Raw genomic sequence first — 18,007 nt, 5'->3', positions numbered from 1 at the left:
CTTGAAATTACTCTCAAATATCTCTCAAAATTCACAGGATATGAAACAATGTGCGTTTTGTGTTTGTCCTTTATTACCGCTGTCGCACAGGAAGTGAAGATTCTTTCGACCAATCAACGGACTGCAGTGTGTCTATAGCGCCAACCTTTAGGGTGGGATCGGTTTGCTTGGCAGCCCAACAGAAGGGTACCAAGAAAGCGGGTTATTTTGGTTCCGTTCAAAATTTTTGACAATGGAAACGCCAACCAATGTGTACTGAACCGGACCGCTTGGTGGAAAACGGGGCTCCTTCCCCACTATCTCTCCCTGATTCCTGACTTTAACCACGGTCCTGTCTCTAAAAAAAAAAAGAATAAAAAAGCCCCAAAATAAACCATAAAAAAATAGAATTAGCAGAATGTGTAAAAAAAAATGTGTAAAATTATGAGCAAAGCTACAGAGCCAAATTTAGGATATATGTCAATGTTTTCTTTGTTATTCTTTGCTTCTAACTGTGAGAGAGTGAGAAATTCAACAACCAAAGCCTTTCTCTAAAACGAGAGACATTTATATCAATAGTTTGAGAGCGGAATAAAGACACTTCCACAAACATATACGTTGACAGTTTGTATTTAATACAGTATAGCTTGATTCAATAGTCATACGAATGATAAAGTAATAAGGTTATAATAGAACAAATATAAAATTAATGTAGATAACTGTATATCCTGGATAACCGTATGAAAACAGTTGTTGAATACAATAGAAAAATAAAAATAGGGCACATTTTGCGTCCATCATTGAAAAGGAAAAAATAATTCTTAAATCAGAGTGCATGAATATGGCAGAATTTAAAAATGCTTCACTACAAGCAAATTCAATATGAATTCTGTAGTAAAGAACACATGGTTTTATTTTATTTTCACCTGGCAGCGACAGAATGCAACATATGACACAGACACTCAGTTTTTTTTACATGTACTCTATAAGAATGGCAAGATACTTGGACCAGATGAAAGAACGCATCACAACCACAGTCTGTAGAACTTGTAACACAATAAAAAATAAAAAAAAATTGGAAAATAAACTACAGACAAATATTCGGTGCCCAAGAGGGACTTTATAGGGTGTAGGCACAGATGTGTTCATGCTTCTCTTCAGCTAAGCTTCTAACATTAATCTCTGTTTTCAAAAATTACCAATGAAGCTATACGCAGATGTTTACATTAAGTCCCACTTCATGTTTTATATTATAGCATCACTAAATTTAACCATCAAATTATTCCAACATGACATGACGGCCTACAGAGTCACTAAAAGCCAACCCTACCGCCATGGTAATTTATCTTCGAGCACATTGGGAAAACTTTTTTGAAAGTGCTATATAACATGTTTTGTGAATTAAAAAAAAAAAAGTATTGCACTACTCATGAAGTTTTTAACTGATGACTCTCACAGATGTACACTTTAATGGCAGAGTCACCGCAGACCGCTCTAAACATGTGCGTGTTTGCATTGTGCTGGCGCTTAGCATTACATTCCCACAGTCACTGAAGCATGGTGGCACTGCTAGTGAGCAAAGACAGTTTTTACTGTAAGACAGGAAATCTCAAGCTCTAGTTAAGACAGAAGGTCTGATGTTCAGTTGATACATTTGAAAAAACTAAAACCAAAATTCACATGTACAGCGATTGAATGAATGATAACAGATGGGAGTTTACAGCTGGATCGTTTAGGATGTGCTTTACCCCTCTTTACTGCAAATCAGGGATGTTTACCGAGGCAGAGGCAACCTCACAGCAACACAGCACCTTACTTGGCAAGAGGCCTCCAGACTGTCTTTAATTGTTTTTTTTTTGGCTTGTTGGGCAGTTTCACCTCCTTGTGTTCAAAACGACACTCCTGAGACTACACAGAACTAGCTCGTACCATCTACATGACAAACACCACGTGCTAAAAATACAATAAAGTGAACGCAAAATTTCCTACACACAGGTGGTGTTTAAACCCCTCTATTACTTTTGACTGTTTCATGGCAGTGGAGATAAAGGTCACTAAGTGAAATAAAAAAAAATGGTATCCTAGTTAAAAAGATATTCTCACCCCAAAATCAAAGTTATGACTGGCATGTCACTTTAAATGCAAATACAGTTTGTACATAAAAAAGATTAAATTAAGCTACCTTAATCCAATAGCAAAACTATAAAGTCAAGTTTTTTGCTCTTTATGTACCTGACTGGTGATATTGTCTAAATATTTTTACTAGGGCCCAACTGATATGTGTTTTTGGGGCCGATACTGATATTGATATTGGGAAGGAAAAAATTCTGATACCGATATATTGGCCGATATCTTTCTAAGCTTTGACCTCTGTTCGTTCAGTAGAGACATATAGATATAAATAAACACACTTATTGTGTTGATCCCTCAATTGCAGTTATCAAACACTTGTGGAAAAGATATATAACGAAGACAAGATGGTCACTCCACTGGAAAGTAACTGCATGTACGTGCGTAGCCGCTTATCCCTTGTTGTAATCCAAATAGCGCCCTCTGCTGGTGAAATGATACTCAAACGCAATGCTCTTTGACAGACGACTAAATATAGTAATATCGGCACGTCTGCAATAAAATAAGCCAATACCAATAGTCACCGGATATGCTTTTATCGGCTGGCGGATTAAACGGTCGGCCTCTAATTTTTACCCATGTGGACCTCTTTTGGCTTCTTTGTTTTGTATAGCAGCTGAGGGGAGACTGGCTTTTTTTGCATCAAAATGGCCACATACAAATAGAAGTAGGGCTGATTTAACAGAAATACAATTTGAAGTCAATTCAAGTCCAATTTTGCAGTGATAAAAACTTTGATGAATTGAATTTTCAAGTGACATGGGTTGAGTCAATTACTTTAATTTTAGGGTGAGCTACTCCTTTAAGGTTACCTAAACTGTTGCTTTAAAGTGGCAAATAAATAAACAGAAGTTAATGAACATTATCTCAATCACGTCTCCCAATCCACCTGACCCCAGACAACAGACGAGCAGTATATTCCCCATATTTTCTGAGATATGTTCAGTAAAAAAAACAAACATCACATAGTTGGGAATGTTTAACATTGAAACACCATGATGTCAACACTTAAGCCTGTTCTTGTCACGGTCCTGTCTTGGTCTGGCTTGCAAATAAAGACTTTCCTTCTTCTAAAAGACAGCCTCTGTGAAGATGTGAGCTCTTCTGCTCTCACTCATTGGTCACACACAACGCGGCTTGGGGTTAACAGACTGCAGAAATCTCAGGATTCATGGATTGGGGATGGTAAATCAGGGCTAAAGCTCACTGATTGGATGGGAGGAGACCCTGCCTTTGAGCGTGCTCCAAAATGGCATTGTAGCAGAAGTAGTACTGGTCCGGGGTTTGAATGCTGAAGGCTCTCTGTGTTCTCATGCGCCGCACCGTCTGGCATACGTTTAGTGAGCCTACGTCCGCGAGCTGGGACAGACTGATGTCCAAGGCACAGAAGGTACCTATCGAAAACATGGCTTGTTAGCAATGACATATTTAATAGGGGATCTTAGGAAACTAGATTCATTGTAAAAAATGTGGCTAAAATTGAAGGTTAGTGTGGTCAAGTTTTGAGTAAAGCTTGAATATATCATCCATTTTGTGTTAAACCCCATTACCTGATCCCTTGAAGCCTCTTACATAACATTTGAAATCATGATGTGTGCATTTTCCAAAAGAAAAGTATTTTGTTAATAAGTTGAGGTGTAAAAGGTGGTAGAGAACTCTCACCTGTTCTCCCAATCCCTGCACTGCAGTGGACCACCATTGGGGGTCCCATTGGGTGTCCTGTCCACTGAAGTCCCAAAGCCTTCACCATTTTCCTTTGTTGTCTCTTCACAGCTCCCAGGAAGTCGATGAGAGTCACTGCTGAGGTGGGGACCCCGTAGTCAGGCCAGCTGAGGTACTGGAAATGACTCACTTGTCTCTGTTCACATGTCTGAATAGATAAGATGCTTTGAGTTACCTTCTTGCAGAACAATACCTGCACATTTGAAAACTTGCGTACTGCTCTTAAAATGGCTTGTACCACCTCTAGTGTTTGAAAATAGGTTTAGCTCCTCCATTGTTGCCAAAAGTTAGACAACAAGACCAAAAACACTGTCATGTCTGTATGTTTAAGCACAAATTTAGCTTAGCTTGTCTTAAACTAAGGACGTGAAACAAGTTTAAACTGCTAGCTTGGCTCTGTGCAAGATTTCTATGGACAGCCTCCCAGCACATACTTCATATGTCATTTTTTTAATATCGGGATGTAGACAGAGGTTTAAAAAACAATAAGCTCAAGAGTAGTGACTTCCTGGAGTATTTGCTGATACCATGGCATCATCTAAAGGAGGACAAGACATCATGAAAACATTGCACCCAGGGGAGCAGAATTCAGGGGGGAGAACATCTGGGCTACAATGCTGCCTCCATTTGACCCGGAAAAAACAGGAAAAAAAAATGTATCCCACAAGTTGTTTGTTGATAAACGGAAAATCGTTGCCATATGCAAAACCTCCCCCTTAAGCCACCCTCTTGGTAAATCACAAATGCTTGCAGTGGTCCACGTCTGTACCTCAGTGTTGTGTAGTTCGAGGGTGGTGTGGTTGTAGTGGGTGTGGTGGTCGACTCTCTGGTTAACCACTGCCATGTGGCCATAGACCTCCTGTCCCCCTTCCTCCAGAGGCCAGTACTGTCCACACTTCCTCCGACTACCCTCTTCTGTCCTACACACACACACACACACACACACACACACACACACACACACACACACACACACACACACACACACACACACACACACACACACACACACACACACACACACACACACACACACACACACACACACACACACACACACACACACACACACACACACACACACACACACACACACACACACACACACACACACACACAGTATGTGATTAAACACATTTGGATCACAGTTACTTTTATGATAACGAGGGCACTTTTTTTGACTAAACAAACTACTACAAATATCTCGGAAAAATCAGCTCTAATTACCTGGTTGTCATGACAACAACAAGAACGTTTTGTTCCCAGACCATTCTCCAGAAATCACTGTAGGTCTTTTCCAGTGGTCCTGCACATAAAACAGCATATTTGAAACACATTAAAATTACTTCAGTAAAGGCCGTGATGAGTGTAATGGAGCACATCCATTGGAAAACATTGAAGAGCCGCAAAATGAGGCACACTTGAACCAGACATGCAAAGTCAACAGTTATCTTTTGGTAATGAAATGATTACTAACTAGACACCCTTCCCTCATCTGCTTATTAGTTTTTATTCACAACATTTTGCTAAACATTACAAATCCATTTTAAATAACTCCTCAATTGGGAATGTTCAGAATTTAAAATAGGTGTACCACAAGGCTCAGTCCTTGGTCTGTTGTATTTGAACATATTCTGTGCCACCCTTTTTTTAAATCTTGTGCTGATATTTCAGTGTGAATGGAGGACAATCTTGTTCTGAACTACTGAGATGCTTTATGCCTTGGCTGATGTGATTTATTAGATTCAGACAGGATTGCTTTATAACAGTTCATTTATTAAACCCTTTGTGCATCCATCCAAGGAAATTAAGTCACTTAAAGTGAAAATAAATCCAAAACACAACCACGATTCTGAGACTAGTGCTATTTAAAACCAAGACCAAGCTGTAGTTACAAAGCTACACCCACAGTCTCTACAAGAAAATGGGAATGTAATGGTTGAAAAAGAAACCCTTGTTTTGGCTCACAAAGTCAGAATTGAATACTATTAGCAAAAATGTCCATTTACCATTGATCTACCTATAAACACATACAGTATATAGGTTGCAGTTTCCATACCTTGAGTACCTATGTATGCACTCCTCTGTTTGTAGCCGTCCATGAAGCTTGCATTGATGTAGTCAGATCTCTGTGGAAACAACATGAAGATGGTACTTACTGTTTCCCCATGTAAATTATATCAATTCAGTTAAAAAAACAAACAAATGTGAGGTTGCGATGAGGCTGATGGATAATCCAATGATTTTAAAGTGGAGTGAGCACAACAGAATGATCACAGTAACTGGGTCTCAGGCTGGACACATTACCAGCATGCTTGTGAAGCGGAACACTGGCAGTGTGTCCGCCTTTCAAAATGATGATGCTTGGCACTTTTCTTGGCAGCCAACAGAGAGCACATAAGGAACGGCTAGCTGATCAGATAGTCTTTTTCTTTTGTTTGGATGACACTTGATGTTTCATGATAAAAGAGAACAAACCTCGTTTCTTCTGGGTTTCAAACGAACTCTAGTTTGATCAAGGCACAGCACGTCTCCATAGCGATTCCTCTCCTGATTGTAGACAGATCTGTGTACGAATAAAACCAATTACCAATGACCCTCGCTACAGTAGCCAGCTTCTAGCAAGAAGGATACTCTACAAATATTCAACCTGGAGTTCCTTTTGTAAAAATAATTTCACAATACCCAAATAAGAATATTCACATTTCTTGTTATGTACAGCCAAAAGTTCAAAATACAAATATATTCTATATATAAATATAAAATATCCATGTATAACATCTAATATTTTAAATATATAATGGTTAGAAGATGACAAAGACATCACATCCTCGCCTCCGAGAAGTTAAAACCATTAAATTGTTATTTTCTGCTTAAAATGACCAAAAGTATTAAAAGTATATATTTTCCTTGAATTAAATAATTAATTATTGTTTAATTGTTTCAACGAAAGGAACAAGGACGAGAGAAGGTGTGAATTTATTTATTGCCTATTGATCTAAAGTAGCCTTAACAAGAAAATCATTTCTGAGTAAAACTTTTATTGTTCTGTGTAAGCAATTTTTTCCTGGATATATTAAACAAATGTCCTGCTTTAAGTTATAACATTAAGTTATATTTAGTACTCTTTTGTTTTCAGTGATAAATATCTAGTTCTCCAGATGTTAACCTTAAGTCTTTAAAGCCGTGTTAACTCACTGTGCACAGTGAAAGGTTCCGGTCGGAGGTTCTTTACGGAGCTCCTCATACTCTAAATGAATGCCTGAGCGCTGCAGCCTCCCAAGGTGTGTCAGCAGCTCCTGTGGGCGCATGGACTCTGGACCGGGCATGTGAATGGAGGCATCTTCGATAGGGATGCCCACCAGCTCGTCCACCGGGTCGACCCGGCCGTTCTGACCCGCCAGCAGCTGCTGATTCCAGCTGAATGACTCGAGAGGCAGCAGGCCCCCGAGGTGCTGGGGGAGACAGTCTCTGGGGAGGTGTTGCCGCAGATCGGCCATTTTCACCATTTGAACCTGAAAGAGAGAGCGATCGACAAAGACAGACAGTTAAAGACAATTCAGTCTCCTGCTTGTACTCAGAGGGTTAGGATAAGGGGGTTACTTTATTCAGTTTGTGTCAGACTGTATTTGTTTTTCCTTTTTTTGTCTTTTCCAATGTTTTCTTTTGTATGGACTCCAGGAAGAATGCTCTAATAACTTATTAGGATCCTACATAAATCATTAAAATAAATGTTCTTGATTGGATCCACTAATCCAAAACAATTCTATTTACAGTTCAGGGGACTTTCTTTAAAGTTATCCATTCTTATTCAATTCTTTAGGGACAGTAATGTGATGGACTGATCAGCGCCAGTGATCCCAGCATTAACATCCAGCGCAGCAGGCAGGATTAGTGGTTACAGAGACGTCCCAAATCAAACGATCACTGGAAAAAAATCAATGGCTATGTTTACATGGACACAAATAAATCGGAATAAAAAGCCTGATTAGAATAAAAAATGGTTCGTGGTAACAAGTCAATCAGAAGAGACTGATATGTAGGCTCATTTGGAGAGGAACAAGAGGGGTGGTTTATGGCACTCATTGTTCAGATCAATATCCATGTACACACTCCGATCGGGTCTTCCTTTGCCCCTCTCTTCAACTGTGCATGTCTGATTATCCCCACTCCCCCCCCCCCTGTTTATTACAGGCCATTACAGGACATGTATGTACTGCTGAGCTTGCAGCTTAATTAAGAGAAGAAGAAAAAAGGAAAAAACAGACATCCGAAGTCACAGACGCTCTGCACATTTGAGACGAGTCTTATTCTAATTTAATTGCTGATGCATGTATACGCACGTCATAATTAGCTGTTTTATTTACCGTCCATGTAAACAGTGATGTTGGAATCCCAAATTGGAATGGTCTTAATCACACTGAACACATTTTGCACATGTAAACATAGCTAGTAGCACAGAATTTCCTGCTCACTCAGTTCATGCCACTTCAAAAGTATCATCATAAACACGATGCAGTTATTAGAAAACAAGCAGCGGGCTCCTCCATTTACCCTCTCTCTCAGTTTCTCCTTGAGCAGCAGGCTGAGCAGATTGTAGGGCACTCGAAACCACACAGGGGCCCCGACAATCAACACCTTCTTCAGCCTGGCTGGGAACGCCCCCTGGTGGAGAAAGACAGCACAATATATATCACAAACCCAATTTATATATCCCACATTCAACAGAATGTATGTTATCCATCAGTCAGTTATTCATTAAAGGACACATGCAGACATGTACAGCCACTCTATATTGTGTGACTCAGCTTCAGTTTTATGATCAATATGCGGGTACAAACTACACTCCATTGATCCTGATGTGGCCACTAAAGTGTTGGTGTTATTGACTCCAGGTGACATACTGCTTTCTTTACAGCACAGCTCACTTAAATGGAGGCACATTTCCTAGTACGCAGCAAAAATAAACACCATTCAATTGCGATGGTATGAGGATAAAATAACACTTTTGCTTGTCAGCTAATGTCAGGCTTTAAGACACCCCCCCCTCCCCCCCTTTATTATTATAAATCTATCAGCTGCTTCACAGGATGAGGGACATAAATCAAAGGAATGCAGTCACCTGGCCCTAGAAGGAAGGGGATCACATCCAACAGACCAAGAAAATTCAACTGCAGTCCTTGCAATACAGATACTGGGTATGCATCTAATTCTGTTAGTATAGTACACCGTCTAAGCATCTATGTCTATTTGCCTTTGCTGGCCATTTGCTGTACACGTTATCAAAATATCAACATGTGTAAAATGCAGCACGATATTTCCAACCTTTAGAAGGTTGAGGATCTTCTTGCTCAGGTCAAGCTCAAAGTTTGTGTAGTTGGAGCCGGCCATGTCGTAGATGAACACCAAGCCATTCCTCTGGGTCTCGAAGCTGAGCGCAAACAGGAAGTGAGACCTTTTGTTAATGTCATTAGTTATCAACAAGTCCACTGGACTAATGTGTAAAAGAGACACCAAACGCCCAGTGAAAAGACAGCAAATAATACTTGTAACTTTGAATTTAGTTAAGTAAGCAAGGACAACAGTGAACGTTGTCTTTTAATCAAGATCAAATTAGGTTTTTTTTTACATGTATATTGGTCTCCGTTTTCAGTGCATGTGATAATAATATAAAAACATGTAAATGATCTCAAACCATTGACCTCACCTTTCCACGGCCCGATCCAGGAGGTAGAAGAGGGCCTGAAGCACCACATGGTTCCCTGTCTTGTTTGGGTGATGAAGCTTAGCCGTGTACAAGGCGATGGAGGCGCCTGAGGGGTCCCGGACACTCTGAAATACACAAAGCTAACAGGTTACATCAGCCATTTACCTCATGCTACAAGTTAACCACCTTTTCTTTTTACTACCGACACAAACTCCTGGACATAGAACGGATTAAACCTAAACTTTACACTCCACATTGTCCCTTTATCCTATTCCAGTTATATTTCATGGATTAGTGTACTTCATTAGTGTCTTATATTCCTGAACTGTAACAGCTTTATACTCGCTCCTGAGTTTCCTCATTACAGACAGACAACCGTCTCCTTACTTTCAGTTTCATTTTTGTGGGATGAAAAGTGATACACAAATACAGTCTGACTGGTTTAAAACAGAAGGTGCAGAGGGTTTGCGTGTCTGTATATCCACAATCACACCTTTCTCATTAGATGCATGAATGTTGATGTCCATGCAGAAACCATACCAGACTGGGGTGTTCTTCAAAAAACAAAAAGATAAAGAAATCACTGATGCTTTAGTCGTGGAGCTTACTGGGGTTATTTTAAATCAAGGATACCTAAGCAGTGTAAAAGGAAAGGACGAACAGTGACCACAGGGGGGCACTTAGGTTCAGATTCGGCCTGCTGGCATTTCGCCAAGTCAAAGTGGGTTGTCAACAGTTCAGTAGGAGGAAGAATTGTTGTCACAGATGATGCTGCAGGTCACACAGCTTGATTTCTATTCTCCCAGAGGATCTTCCTTCAAATCATACATGATCTATTTTATAGCAGCTGGTGTCAATGAAACCAGAGAAGAGGCTGAATGTAGCGGCTGACCTGAGGTACTATAGAAACGTCCTTTGTAAGCAAATAAGCCTCTGTTCCTCTCCCCCGGGGGGGCTAAAAATACCTCAGGCAGGATATGAAGCCCGCTGGTGAGGCTGGAAGACTCCCGACGTCAGACAAGAGGATGTGCAGCATCAATGCCACTGTGGCACGTCAAAGAGGAAGGAAACACAGCAGAGTGGCAGTGTGTGTTTATTTGTATTCGTGTGTGTGTGTGTGTGTGTTGAAAGGGGAGAGCATCTTTTATGGCGACAAGAAGGGCTAAATTTACCTGGCACAGGAAACCTCACTTGGCAGATCAGTAAGTCAATTAAACACACCCTCAAAGCACCCTACACTTCTCATTATTAAAGCCTGAACCTTTCTGTCAATGAACATCGAGTTACATTAGAAAGTAATGGCTCCTTTAAAGTGTAAGTCATTAACTGCTCCTCAGACTTTAATTAAAAACACAGAATGTGAACTTACCGGGAAAACATATTCGAAACGAGCCAGGCCAGAAATCTCAACAAGCTGAATAGAAAACGCCTATGTTTGTCAGTGTGGGAAACAGCACTGGAGCTATTGAACTCTCCTTTCCATTGTTCAGTCAGAACAGCCACATACTGTCTTGTAAGCTGAAACATTAGTTAAAGCCACAGTTAAACATTAAAGAGTCCATATTATGCCCTTTTTGGGGTTCGTATATTTAATCTATGTACCTACTTTTGTACGTTCAAAATAGCTAAAGTTCGAAAAAAGTGTCTGTTTTCATGTACTGCTCCTCCTTGCTCCCTCTACGCTCTGAGTCCGTCAGCTACGCTCTGCTGAGCCCCCACTGTTAGACCCCACGTGGGCCAAGTCTGCTCTGATTGGTCTGCCGATCCGCTCTGTCGTTATTGGTCAGTTGCTCAGCACGGTTCTCGGAAATGTCCCGCCTCTTTTACCATATTGGGAATGCAGCCACTGGCTCCGTCCGAGGGGAGCATAAACATTAGCACCTTAGCACTACTGTGCTACCGCAGGCTGCGGCATATCGTGGGCGTGCTACAGAAGTTAATGAGCTGCTGGGCTTGCCACAACGAGCCAATGAGCTGAGATCAGTGATCTCACACTGACAATGACGTCGGACTGACACATTTTTATCGAGGGGGGCTAGAACCGAGCGTTACATGTGGCTAATGCTACAGCTAACAGGAGGAGGTAGGAGAAGTCGCGTTTCCGCGGACTTTGAATTTTTGCAAATAGATGTGCCTAAACATGCACAGCACACTTGGAAAACACACTAAAGAGCATATAAAACCAGAAAAAGCATAATATGGGACCTTTAAGTCTACATATTTGAGTGTCATAAACCTTCTTTCCCAGCATGCATTTTAACCCACTTTTCCTACAGAAGATGTAGACCAGGTCCCAAGTGTTCAGTATAAGTTTTCAAAAAAAGCTAGACTGAAGTTTTAAGTGGAAGATAATCAAGCAAATCGCGTGTTTGATGAAAACTATTTGAAGCTGCACATTTATACTCTTTGTGTTCTACTTAGAAAACATGACACTTAGACGGACGGAGCAGTAAACTCCTGAAAACGTCCTGATATTTGCAGGAGGAGCTGTATATGTGAATGCAAACAGCCACATTTTTTGTTCGGACTTCACCCGGAGTTTCTCCTGACAGACCCGTAGTATTTTTTCTGCAGAAAATCAGAGTGGGCAGATGTGAGAACACAGCAGGATATTCTCCGGAGAATTCACATCGAGCAGACACGCGCGCACGCGCGCACACACACACGCATTAGCATCCTGAAATGATCTAGTCTAGTATTCAGGAGTGAATGTGTGAAAACAGCTAGATTGAAATGACCTGGCAATGACCTCTTAATGGCAGCCGTTATAAGAGCTGATGTCTAAATGCGGGATATCATAATATCAATAAGCATTGATTTTTAGGAGGTTTAGTTGGCAACTAGCTTCAAGGTGGCAAGTATTTTGTTTCCTTTTTTTTAGATTTGTATCCTATTATCCATTTTTTTTCTCACTTCCAACCTTACTAATGGAATTATGTCAACATGTAGGAATGCACAGGATGAGCTATCACTACTGAAGAATTCTGGACAATGAACTTAATGGCAAGCAGTAAAAAAAAAAAAAAAAAAAAGTATGAAGCAGCTTCATTACGTGCATGAAGATCAAATCCGCCCTCTCACTCATGGTTTCCTGTTGAGTTCACACATGCAGCTCAACCCCCCCCCCTAAAAAAATCTTTGCACATACAGACTCATCCATAAAGACATCGATGTAAGTGCAGTCCTATGTTTACAGCTCTGACGCTGACTTTTCCAGAGTCCTTACTAAATGTTTCTTTACATGCTGCTTTGACCACATCGTGTTTTCAACCAAGGTCAAGGAAAAGAGGGTCTGGGAAAAGGCACATACAAATGTTTTTTTTTTAACTATTGGATTGCTGCTCAAGTTGGTGTATGAAGGAGAATACCTTTCATTTATACCACTTGAATATCAGGAATGCAATCCATGTCACTGGTCACATGTTTTCAATGTTTTGAAGATCAATAGAGGTCTATGGGAAAGAGGTATAACTAACTAATCTCAGTGTTGGTTTTAGTCTTTTGTTTCAATTACTTCAATAACACAGCATGATTGTTGTGTAATATATCAGACCAGATTGTCCCATTTAAGGCATGTAGTGCATAATGACGAAGGTTTCTTACCAATACAGTGAACTTTCCACTGAGCAGCTCCGAGCGCAGAGGTTCTTCCTGCGGCTGAAGTCGGACTATTCCTTCTTTCAGACGTGTTTCCTGTAGAAAGAAGAAAAAAAAAAAGGATCACAGCAGGTGAAGCCAAGCTGCGTGGTAACTACAACAGGGCCGTCGCTTTGAGGTGAATTCCTCTCCGTGAACAATAGACAATTATCCGCATGACTTTCCTGTCAGGAGGATCCCTCTCTTCAAGGTTTCCATTCCTCCCCCCGGGGGAGGTTGTGTAGGAGTTTCTTGAACTCAGTCTGAGGCCAAAGCATGGGAGGTGTCATTCCCATTTACTGTTTTATTTTAGGTGTCTTTGTGTTATAAATAATGTGGACTTTAACCTGTGATTAAGGGATATTCAAACAAACTCTGACAGGAATCAGTCATGAATATCTCTTTTTTTACCTGGAGCAGCATCATGAAACCCTAGAAAGACCTAGCCTAAAGAAGGCTTGGTAGAAACATCATATTCACAGTTACTGCAGCTCTTGTCCCTTTATAGATAGACAAATATGAAAGAAGGATATCTGATATGAGGAGTATAAAAAGATAAAGGATAATATGATAGCAGAGGGAGGCCGTCTTCCATGTAATGTAATATTGGAGCTCTACAGAGAGACCTGATGCCTTCCTGTAAGATGTCTACCTGACAGCTGAGAATCAGCCCGAGTGTCTCCAATTTTTTGATTGACGTCGCAATGAAAGCAAATGTTGGAGACCGACAAGTTAAAATGAACTGAGACCAAGAAAAACACCAACTCTCTAGTTAACCTGCTATATATTGTTGGTTTGATTCTTAAACAATGTGTTAAATAAGGGTGGGCAAAAATATCTACCCGGCCTGTGCCGTATGGACCAGCACCTAGTTATGCTGCTATACGCTTAGACTGCCGAGGGATCTGGCACCTTGAGCTCTTATCCCTCCCCTCTGTCGCTCCTGAGCTCTCATATGGGGGGGGGGCTTGTTGTCCCGGCAGCAGAAGCCAGGCTCTCCAGTAGACGGAGCTCCCCCAACCTTCAACAAGGCAATCTGGTACTACTGCCAACCAACGCCCAGCCATCACCACACAACGACAGCGGTCCTCATTCAAGCACGGCCTGCTCCGACCTCCACCTCAGCGGCAAGGAAGTGTGGGCAACAGGAACGCCATAATACAAAGGAGAAATCCTTCCTGCATATTATCCCATATTCTCTTTTGTAAAGCATCTCCAGATAACACTTGTTATGAATTGGCACTATACAAATATTGATTGATTGATTGATAGATATAACGTTTTCTGACTTGTCTAGTACAATTAACAAATCACTGGGCATCGATAAGTGTGCAGCTGATCGCCTCAGTCTGAATGTCAGCTTGGCCTCTTTCTTCGACCTCGACGACCTAAAAAGCATTTCACAAAATCAAAAAAAATCAGCCTGTGTCGTGGCGCTGACACAGCATTAAAGCGAGTTAAATGAAGCGTAGCGCGGCAGGGGAGACTAATCCTACTCACAGTCACATTCAAAGCGTTCTTTAATGAGTCGTGTTTATGCAGGGAAACTTTTCATGGCAGAGTTAAAAACCCACCTGGTGACTGAAGGGGAGTTCACTTCAATCCTGCAGTGCCCTGAAGCTATTCCGCTCATTAGAGTCTGAATGAGAAGCTGGGGGAACTTTTCCGTTCACTGCGGTAGATCAACTTGAGCACATAAACCCTGTTTTGTACGTTCAAATTGGCCTCGGATGAAACTCACAGCAGTATGGACCATTTATGGACAAAATTATCGCAATCATCATTCTCCATTTTGATTCTAACGATATGGCCAAATCCACCAGCTGCTACTTCAGTGCCGAGTAGGGGACACAGATACATGTGATCATGTTCTGGCCTCAGTGAGTCCTACAACTACACTCACTCAATTTCACTTACAGATATACAGCCAGCTTCTTAAGATCCCTTGTCAGTTTTTATCTCCTGCTTCCTCATAAGGGGGACATTGCATATCTTTGGGTTTCCCGCACCTTTATTCTTATATTTTGAACATTTCTGTGACTCATGCTGAGGCTAAATCTAATCTATCCATCCATTATCTATACCGCTTTTCCCATTTGGGAGCTGGAGCCGATCCCAGCTGTTATTGGCAGAGAGGCGGGGTTACACCCTCGACTGGTCACCAGTCAATCACAGGGCTAACACATACACTCACGTTCACACCTACTGACAATTGAGTGAGTCACCAATTAACCCAACGAGCATGGTGTCTTTGGACTGTGTGAGGAAGCTGGAGTACCCGCAGAGAACCCATGCATGCAAACTCCACTCAGAGAAGCTCCTGTCCGACGGCGATACGAAACCAGGTGCCTTCTCCCTGTGAGGCCACAGCGCCAACCACTGCTCGAGCAGCCTGATGCAAAACCACAATTCACAAATCACGATCAATTCCAAGACGACAAGGTGCAGAACCTCATCCAATGTTTGGGTGAAAATAGTTCAAATGCTTGTAGTTTGATTTGGCAGAAAAATTAATTATATCACAATGATGCATAATGTAAAGTACTTACTTTAGGATATTGAGACTTCATTATAGTTCTTGCACAGTGAATATAGATATATTTTTTCCCTTTATTCTTATGGGACATATTTCTCTGTCAAATGCATGAAGATGCTGAATGTAGGGGCGCAGTGGTTTGTGTATGCGTCCCATGTATGGAGGCTATAGTCCTCAACGCGGGCGGCCCCGGTTCGAGTCCGACCTGTGGCTCCTTTACCGCATGTCGTTCCCCACTCTCTCTCTCTCCCTGATTTACGTCTCTATCCACTGTCCTGTCTCTCCAGTGAAGGCACAAAAAGCCACAAAAAAAAAAAAGATGCTGAATGTACGAAGAGACAACTCTGAATTGAAGTAGTTCAGTTGTTAGATAAGTATGCAATTCGGGTTTCTGCAAAACAATGTCATTGAAGTAAATCAAAAGATTTTATAGTTCATGACACACTGATAACTACTGCAATGAAATTATCCAATTTCACCGACCTGAGGATATCAATATTCTTCGAAACTTCCCCTTCAGTCTAATTCTTTTGGGAACTACTAATCCCAACTAACTATGAGAAAGTAAATATGCACATCAAGCCACAGCTCGAGTCTCACCAGATAACAAATTGAGTGTTTTTGTTCAAGAGTGTTTAACCCCTGAGAGCTGGCTCAGAGTAGTGTAAACTAAGAGGAAACAAAAAGCAGAAGATCAACTATGTCAAAAAGAGATGCATTGTTTGTTGTGCACTTCAATTCAATACTTCAGTTAAAGCTCTCAATGAGATTACTAATGTTAAGAGAAACCTTATTCCAAGTCATTTACTCCACCTGTCATGTGTACCTGACAAATACTCAGCTCTGTCATTTTTTTTTTTTTGTTGCATGCAGGGAACGATGCGCCTCCTTGTGAAACACTGAGTTCCTCATTTACTCCGACCTCATAACTCAATAACCTCAGCTGTATGAACACTTACAACATGATAAGCTTCAAGCTGCTTCTTTGAAATATGTGTGTGTTTTTGTTTGTGCGTGTGCTTGTCTGTGTCTATGTGTGTTCTTATGTGTGTGTGTGTGTGTCTCTGGCCCCAGGTTTTTGGTGCATCTGTTTAGACGATCTGTTGCTTGGCTGGAGCTTCTAAAGGCGTTTGCTCGCTGAAGAAGGCCTTGTGTTGCTGAGCTGTGGGCGTCGTGAAGAGGCTCTATCTGACCTCTACTCCGCTACCTCGAGGTCAACGTGTATCTCTGTGTAGTTTCACTGCAGTACTTTGCTTTAAAATGGCATTTTACTACTTTTTTAATTAGGTCTATATATACACACAACATATCTCTACCTGATTTTCAATTCTTTTTTAACATCATGGTATTATTTCAAACTTCAGTTAGGTGCCAGAAGAAACTCGTAACAGCGCTTTAAATATCCTGCAAACGAAAGGCTAATACAAAACATCTGGTTCTGTGGAGGGGCTGATACATGGTTTTCTAAGAAAGATTTGTTCCTGTGTGGGTTTCATTATTATGATAATTTGATGTTTCTAAATTTAGGCTACAAAGAAGTGGAAACTAGTTTTCCCCAAAACGTCTTCAGTTATAGTTTGAGATGAATCAGCTTGTCTAAATACATCTAATTGGATTTCCATTTGCATGCTCTGTTGTAGTTTTTGTTGTTGCCTTGTTTGATTTTAAAGACCACAGCCTTTGGGTTTTGGTACATTTGGTGGAACATGCTGAGAAAAGTATATGCCATGAGCATCATTGTCACTGCCTCCTTTCTTTTACTACTACATGTGATCTGAGTCAAGAAAGAAACAGATCTTTAAGTCTTTGATTAAAACACTTGTTTGCTCAGTGTTAAGAGTGTAACAGATTTATTTATCTCTTTTTACTGGCTATCAGGAGACTTTTTAAATCAGTCTTTTCTCCGAGGCAAAGCCCCTAATTAAACATGGATGTCTTGGGTAGTTTGGTACATTGTGTTATATAAAAAAAGGCTCAAATGTTTGTCTATGTCAAAAGAGAGTGAAGAAGAACATAACAGACTGTAACGTCATCGAATCTATCAAAATAAGGCGCCAGACAGACAGCAAAGTCCGTCATTCAAAATCTGATGTCAGAGGTAATGATGTGGTGTCTCCAACATCAGAAGCATCAAGTGTTCCAGAAAACTGTGACGATCCCTCAACTGTACGATTATCCAGGAAGCAAACCATTCAAAACATCTCAAGAGCAAAAAAAGGCAACAAGAACAATCCATCCACTCTTGGTGTCCACGAGCACTTCCTCCTTTAATCTTGGACAGCACAGAGATTCTTAAC

General features: G+C 40.9%; 1 protein-coding gene across 1 annotated transcript in view; it reads right to left on the bottom strand.

Annotated features, from left to right (window-relative positions):
- Positions 1-593: 593 nt before the first annotated feature.
- ptpn9a (protein tyrosine phosphatase non-receptor type 9a) overlaps positions 594-18,007 on the bottom strand; it is a 28,553-nt gene continuing 11,139 nt past the window's right edge. The window contains exons 3-14 of the mRNA XM_061035918.1: positions 13,142-13,231; positions 9,539-9,663; positions 9,157-9,262; positions 8,386-8,496; positions 7,030-7,346; positions 6,310-6,397; positions 5,891-5,960; positions 5,059-5,137; positions 4,601-4,751; positions 3,772-3,979; positions 2,348-3,503; positions 594-2,277 (exon numbers count right to left, since the gene is read on the bottom strand). Coding sequence (XP_060891901.1) covers positions 3,313-3,503; positions 3,772-3,979; positions 4,601-4,751; positions 5,059-5,137; positions 5,891-5,960; positions 6,310-6,397; positions 7,030-7,346; positions 8,386-8,496; positions 9,157-9,262; positions 9,539-9,663; positions 13,142-13,231 — 1,536 coding nt within the window. The 3' untranslated portion in view covers positions 594-2,277; positions 2,348-3,312. The remainder of the gene's footprint in view (positions 2,278-2,347; positions 3,504-3,771; positions 3,980-4,600; positions 4,752-5,058; positions 5,138-5,890; positions 5,961-6,309; positions 6,398-7,029; positions 7,347-8,385; positions 8,497-9,156; positions 9,263-9,538; positions 9,664-13,141; positions 13,232-18,007) is intronic.

The sequence above is a fragment of the Labrus mixtus genome, chromosome 4 (assembly GCF_963584025.1).
Source record: "Labrus mixtus chromosome 4, fLabMix1.1, whole genome shotgun sequence".
In the NCBI taxonomy this organism is placed as follows: domain Eukaryota; kingdom Metazoa; phylum Chordata; class Actinopteri; order Labriformes; family Labridae; genus Labrus; species Labrus mixtus.
The sequence above is the reverse complement of the archived record's forward strand: the minus strand, read 5'-3'. Positions and strand labels throughout refer to the sequence as shown.